Raw genomic sequence first — 23,041 nt, 5'->3', positions numbered from 1 at the left:
AAGTAGGTGAGACATTGTAGATGTGTTCAGGCCTCAGACAGAAGAGTAAAGACACTCAGACGACCCTCTGCTGGGCTGCAAGGGCTCACACACTCCTGTAAGTGCCTAAATCACCCTTGGGGACAAACTGAGTCACCGAGAAAATATCCCATAATATCCAGTCCATGGGGAAAAAAATCAATAATCCGGAACCTTCAAGGTGTGAGGCCCATTCTGGCCCACTGGATGCAGGGGCGTTGGGAGCCTTTGTCTTTTGGTGGCTGGGAGTTAGAAGTGGCAGTTCGCCCACCTTCCTTGGCAGGGGATGAGCGTCACATTTGGCAGAAAAGTGTGCTCTCGAGAAAAGGGAGCAGAGAATCTTTTGGCCTGGGCTCCAGCTAGGCTAGATCAAGAGTGAGAACTCACCCTTGCATGCCAACCAAATGCCACTGTAATTAAAAACAAACCTTTGGAAATAAAAGTATCTGGAAATTATTTCGGTTCCAGCACATTCACAATAGGATCTCATCAATAGTTACAATTAACTCACTTGGTCATAGGTTTCTGGAGGTTGGAGATGGGGTGGAGCTGCCATTTTATTTTCTCAGCCTGCTTAAACAGAATTCTGCTTTTTGTTTAAGGAGGTCCAGATAAATATATAAATAGGCAAACTAAAGAGAAAAATGTATGTAATAAGGCATAAAGTTTCAGAAACCTCTAGCATATTTGAATCAGCACCTTATAGCAAATCTTCTAAGGTGGCAGCCCTGATTTTTAAAAAATGCAAAATTCTGTTATTCTGATGATGCCAAATGATGAACTCGAGTATTATATGCATATATTTTGTTTAATGGCTTCATTTATTTTAATAACAAAGGGAAACTAGATTTTACAGATGAAAGCTTTTTTTTTTTTTTCCTTGGCTCCAATGCAACTGGGATTTTAAAAATCCGTGATGTTAACCAATATGTGATAATGGCTGCTCTCAGGAGCCCTACTTCATACCACTTTATGCAGTGGAAACCTACACAGAGTAACTACCAGTAGAGTGCCACAGATTTAAGAGGGCACGATTGGGTCTTATGATTGTTCGTGTCTTTCCTCTGAATGGTTACATGTTCAGTAAAGCGTCAGCTGTGGAATTACTGAAGCAATGGGATTAACTCACTAAAGATTTATTATAAATGAGGCAGGAAGGTGCTGCTCATGTGATTTCGAGGATAAGAAAATAATTGCATAAACCCCTTTTTCCTCTGTTCAGAAATCTGCCTACAGGGTTTAATATTTTGTTGAGAATCAAAAAAATAAATCACAGCAAGTAACTTCAGTTTAATTCTTGTCTGATTTCTTCATTACACTGGATATCTATAATGAATCAGGACACCAGGAGCTCATCAAAATCAGTTCTCATGGGAACAAAAGGCACGCCACCCCAGAACCTCCCTGTCAGCCCCTAAAACGTGCTCATTTATTCAAAATGTCTGGCTACCTTCAGAAAAGAAAGAGAGAGAGGAAAGAGAAAGAACGAAAGAAAGAGAAGGAAGAATGGAAGGAAAGAAGAGAGGGAGGGAAGGGAAGGAGAGAGGGAAGTATTTGACCCATTAAACATTCTGGTGAGATGACACAAACCAAAAGTCTGAAGTGTTTTTTTACTGAGAGCCATACCTTGAAACTCTAGAACACAACAGATGCAATTCACCAGCCACACACAGGATGTAGAGTGATTTTACCGACACTATAGTGGCCTAAGATGGCAGCTCGTGATTAATAGCTGTGTCATCCTTGGCCCCGCTGCAGTCAGGCCTGGGGTCTGATCCTGACACACAGAGCCTTCGTCTGCAGCCAATCAGCAGATGTAAGCACACAGGCTCTGTCAGGTTGACATATCATGCCTTCAACGATGTCAGCGAGTATTAATGTTCAATTATCTGTCCTAGAAATGACCCACGCCTTTATGCATTGTGTGACTGCGCACATGGCACTCTGGTAATCCCAAAGACAAGGGCAGAGATGCCCGCAGTAAACCAGCTACTGGGGGTTGGCTTTCCAACGCTGTCATGACATTGCCTTGCAGTACGGAATAGGAGATTTATTCTTAGATTTTTTTCCTGAACCTTATTTGAAAAACCAATAAGCTATCTATCTATCTTCCTTTCAGTATGTCTGCATGCCAGTAGTCCTTTCTATTTAAACATCAACCCTTCACATGAGTCATCAGTGACTAGCCAATTGCACTGAGCCAATCGTTCTTTATATACGACAATGAGCTGCTCATTATGTGTGGGGTGCTGTGTTATTTCATGAAACCAGGTGTATTTCATTTACCATCAAAACAAAATGACAATAGTAGGTGCTTCTGGAGCGATGTCAAGATCAATTCAACTTCAACTCGCAAATCTGAAGGAATCTATTCAAGCCAGCCACCCCTCCTGTCCACTATTAAAGATCAGGCCTCTGGCAGAGGCATGATTTAAAAAGCATACCTGATATTGTTTTACTTGTTAACCTTTACAGTTTTGCTCCAGTGTTTTAAAATACTGTGTTGATTTGTTGTAGTTAAATTTAAAATCCTCCTTTCTCACGTATCATGGTAAGAAAAGAAATTTTATCTTAGTAGACAGCTGCATTTGCATGGTTTTTTTTGAACTCAGGTTCAAAGGTTATCAATAACAAGTTTGCAAACTTCTCATACAACCAGCACTGAAAGATAATGTACAGTAATTGCATGATAACTTCCTCCAAAACTGAGATAAAGCCTTTAATGCAATCTCAAGTTCACCAACCTGTACATGATAGTAAGAACTTAAGTAGTTCATACTGCAACTCAACAAATCTGCCCCATGAGACAAATTTTTAAAGAATAGAAAATGCAATTATTTTTCCTGTGGAAAACCACTAAAAATCATTATTTTGCCTTAATTTTACCATGTGAAAAGCAAGCTGATTATGAAACATATCTATTAAAAGTCTAGCCAGTCACAGTTTGGTGACTTGTGTTATTTCAATCTATACATGTACTCTCAACTGCACTGTGAGAGTCCTTTTATCTTCTTTACTCTTTTTTTCCCTTTTCTTGGTCTGTCTACTGTGTTCCCAACAGCAATTTTTTCCAAATGACTCCCACTCGCCTCTAGCTCCCAATCCTACCCCTGGGACTCTTAGCAGTTGACTTTGCCTCCTGGCCTGCTAACAGAACTAGGAGGGGAAGAGTACCCAAAACCTACCTCTTGTGTATTTCTAAACCTCCCTGCCTTGATCTTCCTCTCCTGGTTCTCACTTGGTGCTAAGTCCATGCTCTCAGATGCCATCCCATAACTCTCCCCACTAACCCTCTACTGCCAACTTGCTCTTGATCCTTGCTACATTAATCAGTTCTTTTCTACATTTATCTTCAATGGTTCCTGCTCTATTGCCTAAGTAATTAATTAGACTGGGCTTTAACAAATTGCATGGAACATAGTAGCAATTCCATGAAGGACAGCTGTATGCTATGTGTAAAGGTTCAAATCTCCCTTCTCCTAAATATTAAAAAAAGAGAGAAACTTTTCCCTCTTGTTACCACTTCCTCCTGCTGCTGCTGCTGCTGCTGCTGGTGCTAAGTCACGTCAGTCGTGTCCGACTCTGTGCGACCCCACAGACGGCAGCCCACCAGGCTCCGCCGTCCCTGGGATTCTCCAGGCAAGAATACTGGAGTGGGCTGCCATTTCCTTCTCCAATGCATGAAAGTGAAAAGTGAAAGTGAAGTCGCTCAATCGTGTCCAACTCTTAGCGACCCCATGGACTGCAGCCCACCAGGCTCCTCTGTCCATGGGATTTTCCAGGCAAGAGTACTGGAGTGGGGTGCCATTGCCTTCTCCGACTACTTCCTCCTGCTCCTGCCCAAATTGTAACCCTTTGTATATTACCCCTTAATCAATTGCAAGCCTCTACTGTCACATTGCCCATATGCCCTAGAATACAGCTTCTTTCTCTTCCAAAGGCCTGAAACAGGTCTTTCAAAGGTCACTGGTGATCTCCTAATCCCCATACCAAGACCTTTTCTAGTCTTTCTACTTCTCAGGGTTTGATTGCCTCTATTTTGAAACTTTGCTCTTGCATTTGGTCAATAAATATCATCAAGCATCTCTCTTATGGCTCTGAAGATACAGAGGTGAAAGACTCAATCATCTTATTTATGAGGGAGGCAGTTCATAAATAAACAGTCACCGTGACAAGTATTCTTTATCAGATGACCATCAAGGTGCTATGGATCTGAAGGCAGGGGCCATTTTCCTTTCTCCTGGAAAGAACCAGGAATGGCTTCCCCAAGCTGTGACATCTGAGATAAGATGTTAAGGATGTAGGAAAAAGTGTGAAGTAGAAAAGGGGTCATGGAGGTTCCAGATGAGGGAACAGCACATGCCAGAGTGCAGAGTACAGGACCGCTTAGCATCTGTTGGGTAAGCATGTGTAGAAAGGGGGAAAGAGGAGCCTTGGTGCTCAGTGGGTCAGTGTCTGACCTCAAGAGTCCGTGAATGGCAGGCTGAGGATGTTGTATCCTAAGGACAATGAGGAGATATTACAAGATTTCAAGTAGGGGTGAGATTTGGCTCAGAAAAATCACTCAACCGGCAAAACGGGGGTTGCTTGTAAGGAATCAATTTTAACAATTGTCATTGATTAGAGGCAGGGAGGCTGATTAGGGAAATGGGTAAGCAGAAAACAAGGAGGCTATGGCAGCGGGACCAGACAAGGATAAGAGAATGGAGATGTGTCTAGGAGGGAGAATTAATGGGACTCAGGGAGTAAGCAACTATCTGTGAAGTGGGGAAAAGAGGAAACCTTCAGGGCTGACTCTGAGGCTCCTGGCTGGAGCGTTTAGGTCCATGGTGATGCTGTTAGCTGAGACGAGGATGACAGAAAGGGGAGACAGTTTGGGACCATGATGTGTTCTATCCGGGAATCGACCCTGATTTTCTCATCATGGGACCTTCTTTCCTTTTCTTAGAACTTAATGTATTGGAGCTAGAAGGATCCCCAGAGATGATTGCAGCCCACCTCCACTTTGGACAGACTTCTTGCCTGCCCCTTTGTCTCTTTCTCTAGGTTTTTCCTCCAGACAGCCTTTAAAGCGAGGCATTGCCTGAATTCTGCTCCTGCCTCCTCCCTTTCTTTCTCAGCACTCTCTGGGTCCATGATTCATCTCCATCTCTAGCTTTGGTGGAGGCAACACTAAGCCTTGTGCTCTCACCAAAGACACAGTCATCCCATTTCCAACTACTGACCCACAACTCACGAGGATGCCCCACCATCACCAGTATCACAGGTACCCCGTACTGAACTCCCCACCCTCCCCTAAAACGAGTTCCTCCTTCTAACTTTCTTTCTTCCCTGGAAGAGACTCCAGCTCTGGAACTGCCAGCGTGAAACGGGGAAATCACCTTTGAATGTCTTCTGTACCAAACGTCTCCCCATGAGTGGTTATGAAAACAGGCCTGAGAGTCAGATGGGTTGGAGTTAAAATCCAGTCCCTGCTTCTCGCTGTGCCACTGCAGGCAAGTTGTTTAATCTCTCCAAACCTTGATTTCCTTAACAGCAAAATAGAGCGACTAGGAGGCTCTCCTTGAGAGGATCATTGTGGGAATTTGGTGAGATAAAACATGGAAGTGCTGAGCAAGGCCTGCCATGGTGGGGGCGGGGTAGGGGAAGTCTGCCCCAGCCTGGAAGACACTTTATTCACTGATATTATTTAGAATTGCCAGTACATGGTGATAATAATAAACAGACTGACTTTTAGTCATTTTATTTTTATTTGTAAGTTCTCTGTGCACATGGCACCGAGCACCCACCTTGGCATATCACTGGCACTCAGCACAGTGTATGGTACACATACACTATGCATGTGCACCATGAGCCAGCTATGAATGTTTCTATTTATGAGATGCCCAGTTTACCTCCAAGATATTTTCCACCATCCATTTCTTCTTCCTCCCCCGCCCCCTTTTTGGCTGTGCCACTTGACTTGCAGGATCTTACTTCCTTGACAAGGGATTGAATCGAACCCAGGCCACCAGAGTGAAAACCACCAGGGGATTCCCCACCATCCATTTCTTTACACTCTCACAACCAAAACCTTCCCAACTGACTGCTGTAACTGTCTCCAAACTGTCCTCCTCACTCTGGTTCTTTTTGCAAACTGCACCACCAACTAGATCTGTGCTCTTTCCAAAGAGCGTAGAAAGCTCCCAGGTGTACACAGTGCATTGCACACAGTAGACACTCAAAATGTATTTGTACTCAAAAAAAAAAAAAAAATTGAATGGCCCAATTTATATTGTTATTCAAAGAGAAGGGTAGTTGTGGCCTGAACTTCAGTCATCATGATGGGGAAAAATAAAAAGCAGATTTGAAAGGTCCTTCTTCCACTGTGCATGGGATTAGGTCACTCTGTTGTGGAAAACATCCCAGCCATCTCTCCGCACAAACCAAACAATTTTAGGTATTTTTCAGATAAGAGCCCTGTCTTCATCCTGTTGCCACATAATCCTTTCCCCCTCCTCTGCCACCACACACATTTGAGCAGCATAGGTGTCAGACCCATGGACAGTTTAGAGGCAGCATGGCACCCATGCAGGGAGATGCCATAGAACAGCTGTGATGGCTTTTGAGTGAGTGTGGCAAAGGCATGGCCCTGATGACGTCATGAGGACTTCTGCCTCAGTTCTCACCAGACCTAGTCAATGTTTCAAGAGCAAAAACAAACCACTATTTTAAGTCTCAAGGTCTGGAAGGAGCGACACCCAACAGATTGACAATTAAGGCACTGAATTTTTCTCCAGATTCTACTTTATCCTACACAAAGACCTCTGGTAGATCTTCAGGCTTTTCCAGCCCACTTCCTTCCATTAAATGTTCCATCTGTGAAGTGGGGGTATAATGATTAATTGTAGCATCACATGCGAAGTACCCAATAATCATTTCAAATCAAACAGGATACTTGCTTACAGCTGGATTTTTCAAAATTCAAATATATACTATTTCATACATGTTAATTTGGCCTTTTTTCCTTGAAAATTCACCCCACTCAATCACTCTTACACACTGATGAATGTTACTGAGTGCTCACAGTTTCTGGTCCAAAACGAACTCTTTCAGGGAGTAAGTCCAGGGTGCCTGTCGTCTTGGTAATTGATGATGTTTTCACTTCAAGGTGTGGACCCGAGACCCACAGGGCTCAATGGGGGGAGTAAATGAATCGACCTGACTACATCTCTTGCCCACCACTCCCGATACGCATAAACTCATTACTGCCAAGTGTACTTCAACATTATCAAGAGGGGATGGCAATATACATTTTTGACAACGGCTAAAGCGATTTCCTTATTCTCCTCTACATTCGCAAATTAAAGCGCTTGCTTTGTCGTTACAATTCTTTGTGAGAATCTGGTCTTCCCTAGCTTCGCAATGAATTATAAATGCCTGCACCAAAACAAAGGCTAATCCACAATGCCATCAAATGTATGCCTCTCTTCCTAATTTTGATTTCCAGGGCCCCTGGTTTCCATAAGAGGACACACGCAGGGGCACACACATACTGTATTTCAAATGGAGATTTTATGTAAGCTTATTTTTATAGTGATTCTGAGAGTAGCTGCTCTGCTTTTTATCTATGCAAACTGGAAATAAAGTAGGCACCCTGCCAGCTCCCTGACAGCAGGCCAGGCCCGGGCTGCCATGGGTGACTCGCACAATGGCATCTAAGGGCTCCAGAAAAGAACCCTGACTAATGGCTTTTGGATTCCTTGTGACCTTTGATCCTCAATGACTTAGACCAAAATAAACGACCTAATTTCAAGAAACTACATCCAGCCTGTGAACTCTAATGAGTGAGAGAATTTACCCACCAAGCAATGATTAATAGGTATGTGCTATTTATAATAATCTTTAGATCTTTGCCCAACTAGAGAGAATATACTTTTTGGATGCTCCTTCTTCCCTTGTATGTTATTTATTGCTTTTCCCTTGTTGCTTTTAATATTTTTCTTGGTATTTAATTTTTGTCAGTTTAATATGTGTCTCAGTGTGTTCCTTGTTGGGTTTACCCTATATGGGACTCTCTGTGCTTCCTGGACTTGGGTGACTGTTTCTTTGGATGCTCACTTTTTAAAACAAATTCATCATCCAGGATGCTGTGAAATTTGAGAGTGCCCATGGCAGACAAAGTACACCAGGCAGCGGAAATACAAAAGGATTTCCTGAAGCAGACTGAAGTTGGTGAGTAGGACTAGGAACAAAAGCATTTCTCCCTCAAATGAACATATTGTTTCTGTAGTTGGTGATTCTGTTACTTCCTCGCTGACAAAGCCAACCAGATCTGTGTGTGCTAAGTCGCTTCGGTTGTGTCTGACTCTTTGCAACCCTATGGACCACAGCGCGCCAGGGTCCTCTGTCCATGGGATCCTCCAGGCAAGAATACTGGAGTGGGTTTCCATTTCCTTCTCCAGGGGATCTTCCCTACCCAGGGATGGAACCAGCTTCTCCTGCATCTCCTGCACTGGGGGGCAGACTCTTTACCATAAGCGCCACCTGGGAAGCCCGTACCAGATCTGGAGTGCTAAAGTAAGAATCTGAGAGCCAGCACAGCAATGCACATGCTGCCCTCCCCCTGTGATAACTCCCATCCCTGCCTACTGTCACCAGAGCACTGACGCCAAGTATGGGCAAGGAGTAAGAATCTGTAACATCCAACCTTGAGAACCACCATTTCACCCATCCTATCACACAAGTGTGCTGTCAACAAGTCCCAAAGAAAAATACAGTCTATCTGCAGAGTCTTTGATCTATCAGGAATTTTCAGCCAATGAAAACACTGTGATACTCATTTAGGGCATGAATTTACCCCATATGATACTATAATGATGGATAACATGTCACACATTTGTGCAAACCCATAGAATATACAACACCAAGAGTGAACGCTGATGGAAACCTTGAACTTTGGGTGATACTGATGTGTCAGTGTAGGTTCATCAACCTTAAGAAATGTACCACTCTGGTTGGGGGGCCCTGCTAATGGGAGACGCCCGTATGTGGTGGTGGTGGGGAGGTCTATGGGAAACCTAGGTCACTTTCCCTCAGTTTTGTTATGAACTCAAAAATGTTCTAAAACATAAAGTCTATCTTTTAAAACCTCTTTGATAATTAAAAGAAAGGTCTTATACATTGAGAAAGAACTGAAAGTTAGCCGAGGAAAAAGAAAACACTTTAGTTCAATAGATGTGATAAAAATAATACATTGTTTCAAGATCAGAGGGGGAAAAAAATCAAAGTATAAAAAAATCAAAGATGGAGAAAAACAATCATCTTTCCATTTAAAAATCTGTTATCTTGCTCATGTTCCTTAGATCCTTGCTATGAACAGTCTGTTCTGCAGTCCAATAGCAGCAGGGAGCTTATTAAAAATGCAGATTCTCAGGCCCCATCCCTCTGAGAATCCCCACGCAAAAAGGGATTCCCAGATAACTGGAATGCACATGAAAGTTTAAGAAGCACTGCTTTGAAGAAGCAAAGGAATCTTCAATTCCAAAGTAATTTCCATTTCCCAGTTTTTTAGATGGTAGACTGTGAAGTTACTATTTATACCTCAGTTTAACCTCCAAATGTATACATTGTTAAATTTCCAGATTTAGGGGAATGTTATAGTTACATATACTATATTGTATGAAGATTAAAAATCAGGAAACTATCTTCCATTTAGAAACCTAAATGATTATGCTACTTCTCGCCATCATTCCAACCTAGCAATGTTTCCAAGAACTTGGTTCATTACAGTATCACCTTTAAAAAGTTCAATGCCTTTTTTTTAAAGATTTTTCTTCCATGTGGACCATTTTTAAAGTCTTTTATTGAATTTGTTATCATATTACTTCTGTTTTATGTTTTGTTTTTTTGGTCACAAGGCATGTGGGATCTTAGCACCCCGACCAGGGATCAAACCCACACCCTCTGAATTAGAAGGTGAAGTCTTAACCACTGGACCACCAGGGAAACCCCACAATATCACCTTTAAATGCCAATTTTCAAAACCCAGATGCAGGCTGGCCCAGGTCTGCTTTGTCAAGGGCAGAGAAGGAAGGAATGATTGTCTGAATTCACTCAGCATAAGAAGATAAACAGGACACTGCAAGCCAAAACAGCTTTCTTTCTCTGCAACAAAAGGCACCTTCTCCTTGAATGACCAACACAACGAGTTCAACCCTCCATTTTGTTTTGGTTTGGAAATTAGCTTTGGTTCCTGAAGCCAGTACTCATGTACATTTTTTCTTCCTGTCTCTAGTAATCAACAATCCAACTCTGGGAGAGTATTTCCACCATTTCTCTTGACGTTGATAATGGGAGCAATGGATGGGGGAATGCACATTCTGTGATGCTACCAGAAGGCTGACCTTCTCATTCTCAGAGGTCAATACCTACCACTAAGAACATTAGGACAGCCCTGAAATTCCACATGCTGTGAGAGTCAACCTATGTGACATGTGATCCATGTTGGTACAAATGTAAAATATAGCATTAGAGCCCTGGAGATTAACTGAATTCTAATGCCACATTTCCGTGGTTTCTTACAGATTTTTTTCCCCAAAGGCTCTGAGCATCTACCCCTTAATTAAATCTAATTTGGTTTCCACATAGAGTGTTATGGAGCATATTCACTTCACGAGACATGGAAGCTTGATATACATCATCTTTACCTTTCAACTACAGCCTTATGAAGATGTTTCCGTGTGGGAACATTCAAAACTGATTTATGGTGCTATTGCAACAACTAATCTTCCAGTATAAATGTTTCACGTAAGAACAACCTCCCTGAAATGTATAAATTCCATATATACTTAAAAATATTATTGTCTGTAATGTAATATAGCGGAATGTTTCGAAGCCTATATAACCTTGCATGCAGAAGCAGTTTTTCAGGCATTAATACTTAAATGGGTCATAGACACCACATCTGTCATTCTGTCCCGAAGTCTATGAGGCAAAACCAAGACTATGCTGGCCTATTGATTTTTCTAGCATTTGCTTTAATTTACTTAACCATTGAGAAATCCATCAGTACATAAAGGGCAACTGTCCATTACTGCCTCATTTGCAGACATTCCTTCCCCTCGTTTTTGGTAAATATTTCCCTTAAATTGCTATGTGTTTACAGTGTAAAAACGAATTAGGGAAGTGCTCACACCTGTTTCTGTTCAGTAACTGCTGCACTGAGGTATACGTAACGTGCTTAAAGATAGAATAAATATCTAGACATTATTACATCTGTGTGCAAAGGGTGGTAAATTAGATCCTAATTACATTAACAGGGATTCTGCCTCCCAGCTTAAATTTTACATGAGCACTCTGCAAAAACCCAAAAGCTCTGCTGTGGTTTCTTTATGAGCTGGTGATTACAGCTACTTCCTATGCGGTCACTAAATATTCTGTTTACAAATAAATGAAGAAGCTTTGAGCCAACTTGCCAGGGTAATAATCTATTTTTTTCCCTCTCCCTCCCTCTTCGCAACAAACCCTCGCCACATATGCATGGCAACAATCAGGAGCCCTGGCTTCATCTAATTACTCCATCACATAATTTCACAAATTGCCTTGTCACTGGGGAGCCAAGTGCAAAACACGCTCACAGTGGGATTTCAGGCAGCAGCTTTCATTTACTACTCATTCCTTGTTAAATTAAACACAAAAACACCAGTTGTGTGAAAGAAGTCAAAAAGAATGCCTGCAAACGAGCCAGACAAGTATATCTTCTATTTACCATTTTGCCAAATACATCATTGGCAACAGGCATTGTAAACAGGAGGCTCCTCTTGGCTGGCCCACTCCTATTTCGATCTAGTTGTTCCAATAGACCAGAACCAAAAGGTCAAGAGCAAACAGGCTTCTCCAGAAAAGGCTTCATCCTGTATCAACAGGAAACCTGGGTATATGGTTAAAAAAAAAAAAGTGGTAGACTCAAGCCCTTCTATCCTTCACCTGCTCTGCTCTATGAAATGCCTGCCATGATCCTCCCATGAGCAAGTGTATCTGTATCAGATGAATGATGTTAAGCCTTTTGAAGGTATAAACGGATTCCCGTATTTTCATTCTGGCTAGAAAGAACTAGATTCCACTAATCTTTAAAAAAGTTCTCCAATGGAAAGATCATCAATCAAGTTCATATAGTATTAGATGTTTTCCTTTTAAGTATTAATGCCTTGCATGTTTCTGAAACACATCAAGATAAACACCCATCTCACTACGGATGTGGGTGGAAGGAAAAGTGTGTATGGTGGGTGACATGACTAGAGGGAGTCAACCTGAGGTTACAGCCCTGGAAGCTGACATTTTCATGTCAACAACTAAACACAGCCACTGGTAATTAAAGGTATTTCTCTGCAGCTCAGGAGCCAGCAGGGTCAGGTACCATTTTACATCACAAACCAGTCCTTTATGCATGTAGATTTGCCAGCATTATCTGCACAGGGAGAAGGAGACATTAGCAGCAGCTGTCTCTCTGCTTTTACACTGAAAATTCTATTCATACAGACAGGTGGAGTAATTTAAAAGCCAATGTGGTGCAATTTGGATGTGACTAATGTCACTGCCTACTAAAATGCCACCATTACCACTGTTTATGGAAACATTACTAAAATTACATTTTATTCATAAGAATTTTAGGATTCTGGTTATTACTAGCTTTAAAATGATCAGACCTCAGTGTCATACCCCAGAGCGGTGGCTTAATTCTCCAGGGTTTAGCAGCCTTCTTTGCTGAGAAACGACAGTTGGATTGTAGTTTCAAGAGTAATCGGGGCTGCATAAGCAGTTTCCTCTATCTCCATAAAGCAAATTAAAGACATAGCTCTTTGGCGTCCTGAACATGTGACAGGCAAAAAAAAAAAAAAAAAAAAATCTTCAAGGAGCTAAATTCTGTGTTCAAAGCACCACAGAAACACAAATTATAATTTTATTTAACCTTTTGATCAATTTTTTCCTTTAGCTTTTAACAAGACAGAATGATCCAGTGTCAAAAGAGCCAAGCAATCAATAGATCGTTGTTTAAAAATTCAGTAACAAGTAAAAAAACAAGTAACATTATGCAGGCAGGAGATCATTTCTTTTTAAGAATGACATCAAGCCATTTTTGTGGAGCTCCTCCTCCAAGAAGTTTGAAAACTGACTTTTCTTTAAATAAGAGATAGGAATTATTCTTAAACTTCTATAAACTGCAATAGAAATTTTCTCCACTCATTGATCTTTCTTAGGATGAGCGTTCTGATTAACAGACTACATCTCGTGGCCTTTGGATGTCCCAAGAACTTCCTAGGACACCGAATTCTCAGAGGTCATTCCTGTCACGGGAGAGTGCTCTGAGGGGCTGCTAGCAACAAGTTAATGTGAAACCAGACAAACACTGATGGCAGAATATTAGGAACTGAAAAGCAAATTTACCCAAAAGGTTAAGTTCATATATCTATTGCCTCATTTTTTTTCTGGAGTGATAATATCAGAAGGACATTCAAATGCAAGCAAGTTATTTAAATCAAACCAAAGCTTTCTGTTTCCCAATATTTTGAAAAATCCATTATAAAACTAAGTAACTTATGTCTCATTTGAATATGAACCAACTTAAGGTGTTTGCATTTATAACCTTAAGTTATGTGAGGCCTATCTTTTCTTTGGAGTGTCTGAAGATAGAGCAATAAATACTTCTTGTATTGGGAGACACACTTCCTGGGCTATCAGTTGCTGAGTGAAGGCATTTTGCAATAGCAAGAAAACACAAAAACTAAAAGGTTTTTGAAATGTTAGACAATTTCCTGGCATCATGCTTTTAGCTGCTCCTTTGCTCTTGGAGGCTGTCTATAGGCCCACCAAGAAATGGATGCCTTATCTGAATGTCTTTGGGCTCTCTCCTGCTCCTACACAACTGAGCCAAGTATCCAATCCATTGAGAAAAGCCACCTTTACCAGGCTTGGGACTTGCAAATGGAAGGACCAGCAGTATTGAAACACGAGTATGCTTGTCTAGAACAGTCATTTTAATGTGACTCTGCACAGTCACTATTGTTACGACCTTGGAACTTTAATAAAATGATGTCATTTAGTAATCATAGCTCAGGTAAGCTTGGCCCATAACCCAGAGAATTTTGTGACCATTGCAAATGTGGTCTCCGGTCATTGCTTACCCTCTGGCATTGGCTTCCATCAGCAGAAACAGAAAAATGAGAAAAATCATTTTTTTTTCCTCAGAAAAAAATCCTCTAAATAGCTTGAACACAGCTACTTAGAGGATTAAAACAAGTAAAATGGATCAGTTATCCACAAGTGCTGGTACGGATGGCAGGGGTTCAGATAGATTTGTCTGACAGAAAAACGCCCAAGCACATAGGGACACATATGTACACAGAATCATAATCACACTTCCGTAAGAAAGACTGAGATGTGCGGAGGATGCTTCAAGTTAAGTGAAATCTCCTGAATTCCATGACATAGAGATTTACTTCTACTGGCAAACAACCAACCAGTCAGACCAAACTAAAACACTGGAATCCTTTCTAAAACAAAACCATTGGATTTTCTCTCCATCAAACCTCCATTCTTTAAACCAAAGTACTTTCACTAGGAATCTTAAACACTGAGAAAGTTAAAAGCCAAGTTTATATTACATAAAATTCCTAAGGGCTAGACTGAGCTAGTTTAGCGAATACACTCACACATATGTATGTAACGCTCCAATTTTAACTCGAAAGATAAATTAAGGAGGAGCAGTTGCACATTCATTGACTGAGTTTGGTATTTTGCCTTCAAAAATATATCATCACCAGGAGGAATCGGAAGACATGATATTGATATATGTGTTGAAGTGTAAATGGCCAGCCAGTGTTCCAACAGTTATATGCATCAGCAACCGTCAACTTAAACTGTGCTTATATGAGCACTTCCATTTTGAACCTAATCCTTTATTTAATCAACCCAATTAAGAGTATATCAGAAAACCAAATTATAGCATATTTTTAACTTAGTCTTGGAAACAAATAAAAATTTTAAAATAATCTGACAAATTGCCATCAAGATACTACAAAAGTCCCTCACATAAGGTACCACATAAAGGCCCCAATCATCTGTGAAATGAATAAACCATTTGAGCACAAAAATCTCAATCACACCCTGAAATTCACAGAGCCCCAGTCAGAGTTCATCTGCTTAGGGGTCCTATGTACCTGGATAAATGAGCAGTTTTCAAGTTGGACTTTTGTTTTCCCTTTTGATTGTTTTTCCCCATCCCTCTTCATCAACGGACTGGACTGTAATTCCCCCAGGTCAGAGGTGCATAACTAGGATGGTGAAGAAAGGCTGGGGCAGAGGCAAGGAGGTGTGCAAGAGGCTGGGAGAGAGCTCTACCAGGTCACTAATGGCCTCTGGGGCAGCAACTTGGAGAACAGGCTGATGCTTCGCCTTTGATCTTCTAATTCACAATGATCATTAGTATTAACTCCGATTCTTCTGGGTGAAGAATTCCAGCTGTAGCCTTTTCAGTTTACCTGACCTAAGAAAATTCATCACCCATCCCATTAGGATTTCAATAACCAGCTAAGAAAAAGAAAAAAGCAGTTGCCCCAGAATCTAGAAACCACTCATCTCATTATTAAAATAGAGCTTATATGATGTATACTGCAGAAGAATGAGGACATTCCAACATCACCGCCAAGTAATTAAATAATCTATATTCCATTTTCCTCCTGAGACAAATGATTCTCAACTGGGAAAAAGATATTTAGGATCCTGGCTAACCAAATTGAAATATACAATCTCCAAAGTAGCAGAGATCTTTTAAATGGAAGATGGATTTGTCATCCAAGCCTGTGTTAGTTTCAGCAAAGCCAAGCTCTGACCATCATCATGACTAAAGCCTGGAAAGGTGAATGGTAACCACACAAAAGAAAAAAGTAAGAACTGTGAAGATATTCTTATGAATTTCAGAAAGCTCATTTTTGATATGGGACACAGGCACCTGAAAGGAGAACAGAAATCTCACTTCTTAGTACTAGTTTTCAAGCATCTTAATTTAATAAAGTATCTGTAGATACCACATAATAAAAAAAAAAGGAAAAAATTTAGCTGCCAGCCTTACAAGCCACCCTCCTTAGCTCAGGCACAGGAACACAGAGGACTTTGTTTGGACCATCCTCCCCAAATACTTTGCATTACCCTGATTCACATTTCAGACAAAAGTTCAAGAACATAGTCTTCCTGCCTCACTACCTTCTTAGGGCTAATGGTAGCTGAAGGATGCTAACTGGGAAGGCACAATAAGAATATTCACTGTTAAAACTGGCAAAGAATAGAGATGAGGGATAGGAAAAGAAATAGAAATGGGAGGAGAGGAGCAAATTCCATCTGCTACCTAACCATGTACCTCCTTGTAGGCACGTCTCTCTGCCTTTTGACCTTCCACTCACCTTGATCAACAAAATGCATTATGGGATACCAATGAGAAGTACTTTTTCATTGTAACAATAATTCATAATGTTTATAGAGCAATTCTTCCAAAATTGCAAGCAGAGATATGACACTAAGATGGCTCCACCAGATCTTGTTACCAAAAGCAAAACCAATGAAACAACATCTGTCTCTTCTAGAGCATTCAATTCCCAATTCAATTCCATTTACTCCATCCTTAGAGTGGCGGACCCGCAGGGCACTTTTCATCTAATAGTGTTTCTATGGCAACGCAATTCTCAACCTGGAAGATTCTACAACCCCTCACTTTGGCTTTATCCACACTGAGAGGAAAGTCTTATAAATCAGAAACTGAGACATAAATTTTGCTACAGCAAAAACAAAACAAAAAAATTTCAGGCTAAAAGTTGAAAGAAAGAAAACAAACTCAAACAGCAAAATGTGTATATAACGTAGAAACGAAGTTTGTCTCTATAGTACCCAATGGAATCCTCAAGATCAGTGAAAAGATGGGGAATCCAAGAGAATGTGAATGAAAGTCAAATATGTCACCCCCTGTCTGATTTCTTCACAAGTATGCATTTTGACAACTTCCACTTTCCCTAACTCTCAGGATTCCTAGGGCACACAATAGCTCCATACAGGAAAATATGTCACTGCATATTTTAAATAAATAAGAATAATATTAACTGCTTTTCTACTTAGATTTTATTTAAGATTGCAGTATTTTAGGTGTGTGTGTGTACAACATGCTAGGGTAGAAAAACAGACTTGATTTTTTTTTTACCTTAAACATTGTATTTATTCCTTCTCCTCATTTTTACTAGCCCTTAGGCATGTATCTTTGTAATGCTAAGTAGCAAGATAACCAGTAATATGCAAAACACATCCAGCTTAAACATTATGACATAGTAGGTTATATTTACAGTTGGAATAATACCCTTAAGGAAGGAAAAATATCTTGATGTGGTATATGCCCCTGAACTGATCGTGACTATATAGTGACTCACAGCCAAATATTAAGTACTTTCTAATTGTTCGCAGTGATCTGTCTTCAGGCAAATGCAAGCATTTCTCTAATACATACTTTCATTTTCTTTCGAATTCTATCTCATTATCTAAATAATGTTACTCTTCTCAATTCCAGGCAATATTTTTCTTTTTTTTTAGGAGACCTCTAGTTATCAAAACTGGCTAACTGGAAATTCACATCACTGAAATTTACTTTTACCCCATCAGCACCAAAGTTTAAAATCTGTTTCCTTTTTCTTTTATTGTCTTCATAATACACAAGTATGTCCAGTTTAGCTTGCTAGAGACTGTGAGTCCAAGAATGAAGTTTTAGTTCTCTCCTTGGAGTAGTAAAATGTGCTACTGATTAAATCTACCTGCAGCCAACTCAGAAAGGCACATTTTTCTTATGCAGCTGGGGTGAAAATCCAGAAAGTTTTTTTTTTTTTTTTTTAATTCAGGGCTTTTCTACTCCCCTAACAAACAAATGCTGAAAGCCCTTTCAAAGGCAGATTTTTTTTTAAACTGAATACACTCAATGAAAAGATTGACCCATTTATTTTAAAAAGAAAAAAAAAAAAAACAGTAATTTGCTTTCCAAAAGGTGTGTGAGGTTTTATAATATGCGTTTTGGTATTTAAAAGATTAGTTTTTACAATTTGCTAATAAACTGCGATTGCTATTGTTTTAATTAGCCAGAGTTTCAATTGCTCTTTTATATTTAGCAAGACTTCAGAAAGAATCTCCTGGTTAAGTTGCATTAATCATATAGAAGAATGTGATCCTCTAAAATTTGTACACAGTCTTTCAGTTGAATCGTGCCTCCCTAAAAGCCTTCCCGACTCTGAAATAAATTTGCTAAAGAATTAACACTAAGATAACAGTAGTTACTTACATTTGGACAAATAATAATAAAACTCTCTTTATAGGTTTTTTCATAGCACTTATTATAATCAGCTCTTGACTCTAAATGTTACCTAAACAGTTTGTGCATTCCTTCCAGTATAAGGAGACAAGGAGAAGGCTATTCCTTGTAACTGGAGATCTATCTACTTTAGCAATTGGAGAAGAGGAATGGAGGGGGATCTTTCTCATTGGGCTAAGGAAAGAGGGAGAAAATGTCAATATTTCTTCTCAGTTTTCTGTTTTAGATGATATTATGAGAGTTTTTACCTTTTAGAGACCATTATCATTACCAATATTTTATACGAGTAGATGGCAGTGGAGAGGGGAAGGAGGGTGGAAACATCCAATGGAAGCCAGGAGACAATGTCTACACACATTCCTAGAATGCCAGGGAGACTAGAACAAATGGGTTTCCCTCTTCGGGGTAGTGGTACAGGCCAGCACCGACCCCCGGCCTGAAGGAAGTTAGCTGGACCTCCACAAAATTGGATAGTTCATGAATAATTTCTATTGCAACTGCCCCAATAATATATGGACCACAAAGAGCATTGCAATGTAGGTAAAGTTATGCTGGCTATTTAAAAAGTGTTTTTTTTTTTTTTTTTAATAACACAGCTCTTGGCAAGGTTCTTCACAAGGATACGACCTAGAAAACCAAGAAATCTGGTGGATGAATAAAAGAACTTGCTTCTCTCTCTCCTGATTCTGTCTGAACCAATATTTGATTATATTTTATTCAGGGGCACCTCAGCTTCAAGGGAAGCCAAAAGTCCTTTGCAGATCGAAATAGAGGCTGATGAAGTCTATCTGTTTTTTCTGTTAGTATACAAAATAGAGTTTGGCTGTGACTTCAGGATCAACCTGATTTTGTCCTCTCTACCCACTCATCCAGAGGTTAGTCAGTTAGCTCTAGCGGTGAAACATCAACATGGCTGCATCAGCACTTTTGCCCAATTGTCACTTCTTATCTCCTGCTGACTTTAGATGCTGGACTATTTTTCATGCTATGCCCTCTAGACCCTAGTCCTTCCCTCCCCGCTTTGGTGGTGGTCGATAATCCTCAACAGCAAACTTTCAAAAGGCAGATCTCATACCATCCACATAAATGCAGCAAGTGTCAGGCAAGAAATGGCACCCAAATCAGGTTTTAGGTCAACCTAATATGATGTTAAAATCAGCTAAACCATCTACATTTTCAACTCACTACCAGTATTATTCTCAAAGCTGATTCCAAAACTTTCAGCATGGTCTAGTTACTGTTTGGAATCATACAGGGAAGAAGAAAAGGAAAGAAACTATTTTTTAGTTAGTCCTGCTGCTCTCAGTTTTTATTTATTTTAGGGATGCTGTACAACTGGGATTAATTTATAGCCTCGAGTGTTATTGAAGGCACATTTTCTATCCAGAGGAGCCGAACCAGCATGGCCTCCCACATCCCCTGTTTGTCTCCCTGTATCAGTGTAAATCACTGAGGAACATGGGTTTGAAAGTGGGCAAGGATGTGAGGGTCAACAGGTCTGGACACATTAGTGACAATGGAGAATAAACTTTGATACTGAAGAAAAACAAATGACTTTAAGAAAGGCAAACTAACCTAAAAATAGTCACAAAAGGTCTGCTCCTAATATTTAAAAAAAAAAAAAGATTTTTAACATTCATTCATTTTAGGCTAGTCTGTACTATGACTTGCCTAAATTCCACCCTTTGTCTGTACTGTTGAAAATCCTCCAGGTCAACAACTTTTTGATTTTCAACATATTACTTTATCCATAAATTTTCATGTTATCTTCTTCCTTAGATGTCCTTAAATAAGTATGCACTTCCAAAAACATCCACCAAAATATTGTAAGTGTTTTCAACATGAAATCCATTCACAACAATAACCAAACAAAACAAACCCCTCAGTAGCATAAAGCTTCAAATCTCCAGTTTCTCACATCTCCAGGAGAATTCCTGCAGTGAAAACAGCAATACTCACACAGACAATATAAACTGTTAACTCGGCTTGAAAAGTCACTAGGGACTACACAGGAAGGGCTGACTCTATATTGCTGTTTTCCTTTACAGTTCTAAATACAGGGACAACTTTCACTGTGCAGCTCTGACTCGGATGAACATTTTGTAATGGCAGCCAGTGCATTCAAACCACTTAAACGCAAATTATGTGAGCATCCTGCCATTGCAACAAGATTTAAATTTCTGCAGACCAGTCATCATAAAGGTCCACTGTAAAGCATTGGAAGAAATTAAGTCCTTCTCTTTGGGGTTTGTCTGACTTTGTTCTTAGTGGGATCTGGTTCCTGGTACTTAAGAGTCACGCTGAGAAAAGCAACATCATTAACATACATACTTCAAATTACAAGTGCTCATGATCTCCTAAACCTTATAATGTACGAAAGTGAGCAAAATTGAAATAGCAAATTTCAAATAAAACTCCTCATTTGGGGTATGGATCTAGGAAGCAAGTGCTAACACTTTCGTAAGAACTGTGGGCACACAGTGATTTATGAAATATTCCAAGTCCAGAGGGATCATTCTTCCCCATTTTTTTTTCTATCAAAACTGGTTCATTGTCCATATTTAGTTTACATATGTCATTTAGAATCCACTTACTGTTAGATGCTGGAACAGCCACGCCCTCATGATATTTGTGGCTACTTTGGGAAAGATGCCACGCTTTTTGTGACGCTTTTTGTCCTTATCTGGATCATCATCGTCACCTGTGCTGGGGGAAGCTACACTGTTGTCCAAGCCATCACCTGCAAACATAGTGAATCAAATTTTGACTGATGCTACCTTGACATGCTTTATTCAAATAGAATGCCTTTGGATATAAACAAAACCAAAAGAGCAATATCAGTGATTCATAGTTTATTTGGTACTGTTTTTTTTTTTTTTTTTTATCAAGACAGAAAGAACAAGGCCTAGGCTCAAAAGTAGTCAGGTCTAAGGAACTTCTTCCAAGGAACAGTGGGAAAGGTTAAAGGGAATGGAGGGGAATACCCAATCTCCTTAGCAGCTTTGTTGCTATGATAACTATTCACATGTGGATAGCGGAGACATGTTAAGTGTAACTTCTACTGGGGAGTTAAATATGGTGGAAGCCATGAGTAGAGGTGCTGTCCCTGCCTGAGTATCCAACTCCCACATAAAGTCATTGATGTCAACTTGTGAGAAGATACATTTACGATATCAACTGTTTCCGCAAGTGATCTATCTTAAGACTAAAGTAGGCTGTGGAAATGTAGGTAATCCATCATATAAGCAGTTTAACATAGGAATGCTTCAAATAGAATATAATTTTTCTTGTCATAGAAAGAGAGCCTCAAGTATAATAAGGGAAAAACTCTTGAAATCATTTTATTGGAAAACAATGACTATTGAAATCAACTAAGTGATGTTAAATTAATAGTCCATTGGGACTGTATTCCTCTAATAATCCAGGCAGTTTCTGAAATTTCTTCTAGATTTACATTTTTCTCACTGAAAAGTCACCTGCTTACATAATCCTGCACACTGGATCCTATTTTTCCGTTGATTTTTGTCACAACATTTAAGTTGTTTCTTCTAGATAATTTTTGGGGTCTGTGACACAAAATCAAAAATGTAGTGTTCCTTTTAAAATGGCATACTGAATAAGGGAAAAAAAAGGTGAACTTTCAGCCTATATAGTAACACTGTCCAAAAAACAAGGCAAAAGGTACAATTGGAAAGTAAACACTTGAAGTTTAGGCACTAAAGTTAAAAAGGAAAACAACAGTCGACTAAAGTTACTGCCCTAAAAAAAAAAAGTAGCTTAGCTTTTGTCAGACTAGTACCCCAGCTTTCTCGGTGGAAGCTACTGGCTTTTAGAGAGGGACAGGTTGATCTCAGCCCAGAAAGAAGAGCTAGAGAGACAAGGCTTAGCAATAAGCTAACACACTCCCTGTGTTCACCCATCCACATGGCCCAAAGAACTCTGGCAAATCCATACAGGGAAACTAGCCTCAGATTCCTTCATATTGCTTCATGAATTTCTGTATTCTTAGCTTCTTTTATCTAAATTCTACACACAAAAAGAATTCTACTGAAGTATAGTTGATTTACAATGTTGCATTTAATTTCTGCTATACAGCAAAGTGACTCAGTTACACATATATATATTTTTCATGTTTTTTTCCATATCGTTTATCACAGGATATTAAATAATTCCCTATTTTGATTTAAGCTATTTCAGTCGAATCTAAAGTAGTTAGCCTGTCATTAATTTGTTGCTCTTAATAGAGCTCCCTCAGGAAACTCTCCCCATCCCTCCAAAAAAGAAAACTGTCCCCCAAATTACCTTGACTGAGTTGACATTTAAAAACTTTGTTGGGTGAGTAAGAGACTGATTTTAACATTTCTGCTAGGATTACAGCATATGCCACAAATACAAAACTTTCCTGTTGAATGTTTATCAATTTATTGTTGTTCAGTCGCCCCGTCGTGTCTGACTCTCTGCGACCCCACGGACTGCAGCATGCCAGGCCTCCCTGTCCCTCACCATTTTAGAAGTTTCCCCAAGTTCAAACATTTTAACTGATTTTATCAATTTAAAATCCATGATTTAATTTTATTCAAAGGTCTGTTGACAAAAATCATATATTCTGTGAAAAGCCCACAGAACTGTAGCTGTGTTCGCAGTGAAAAA

General features: G+C 39.8%; 1 protein-coding gene across 4 annotated transcripts in view; it reads right to left on the bottom strand.

The window, feature by feature from the left end:
* Positions 1-23,041, bottom strand: part of MEIS1 (Meis homeobox 1) — a 142,720-nt gene that overhangs the window by 40,794 nt on the left and 78,885 nt on the right. For all 4 annotated transcript variants that reach the window (XM_027555649.1, XM_027555647.1, XM_027555648.1 and 1 more), the window contains one exon: positions 20,986-21,131. In XM_027555649.1, the coding sequence (XP_027411450.1) occupies positions 20,986-21,131 (146 nt within the window). The remainder of the gene's footprint in view (positions 1-20,985; positions 21,132-23,041) is intronic.

This window comes from Bos indicus x Bos taurus, chromosome 11 (assembly GCF_003369695.1).
Source record: "Bos indicus x Bos taurus breed Angus x Brahman F1 hybrid chromosome 11, Bos_hybrid_MaternalHap_v2.0, whole genome shotgun sequence".
NCBI classification, from domain to species: domain Eukaryota; kingdom Metazoa; phylum Chordata; class Mammalia; order Artiodactyla; family Bovidae; genus Bos; species Bos indicus x Bos taurus.
This window is presented reverse-complemented; position numbering and strand designations above follow the sequence as displayed.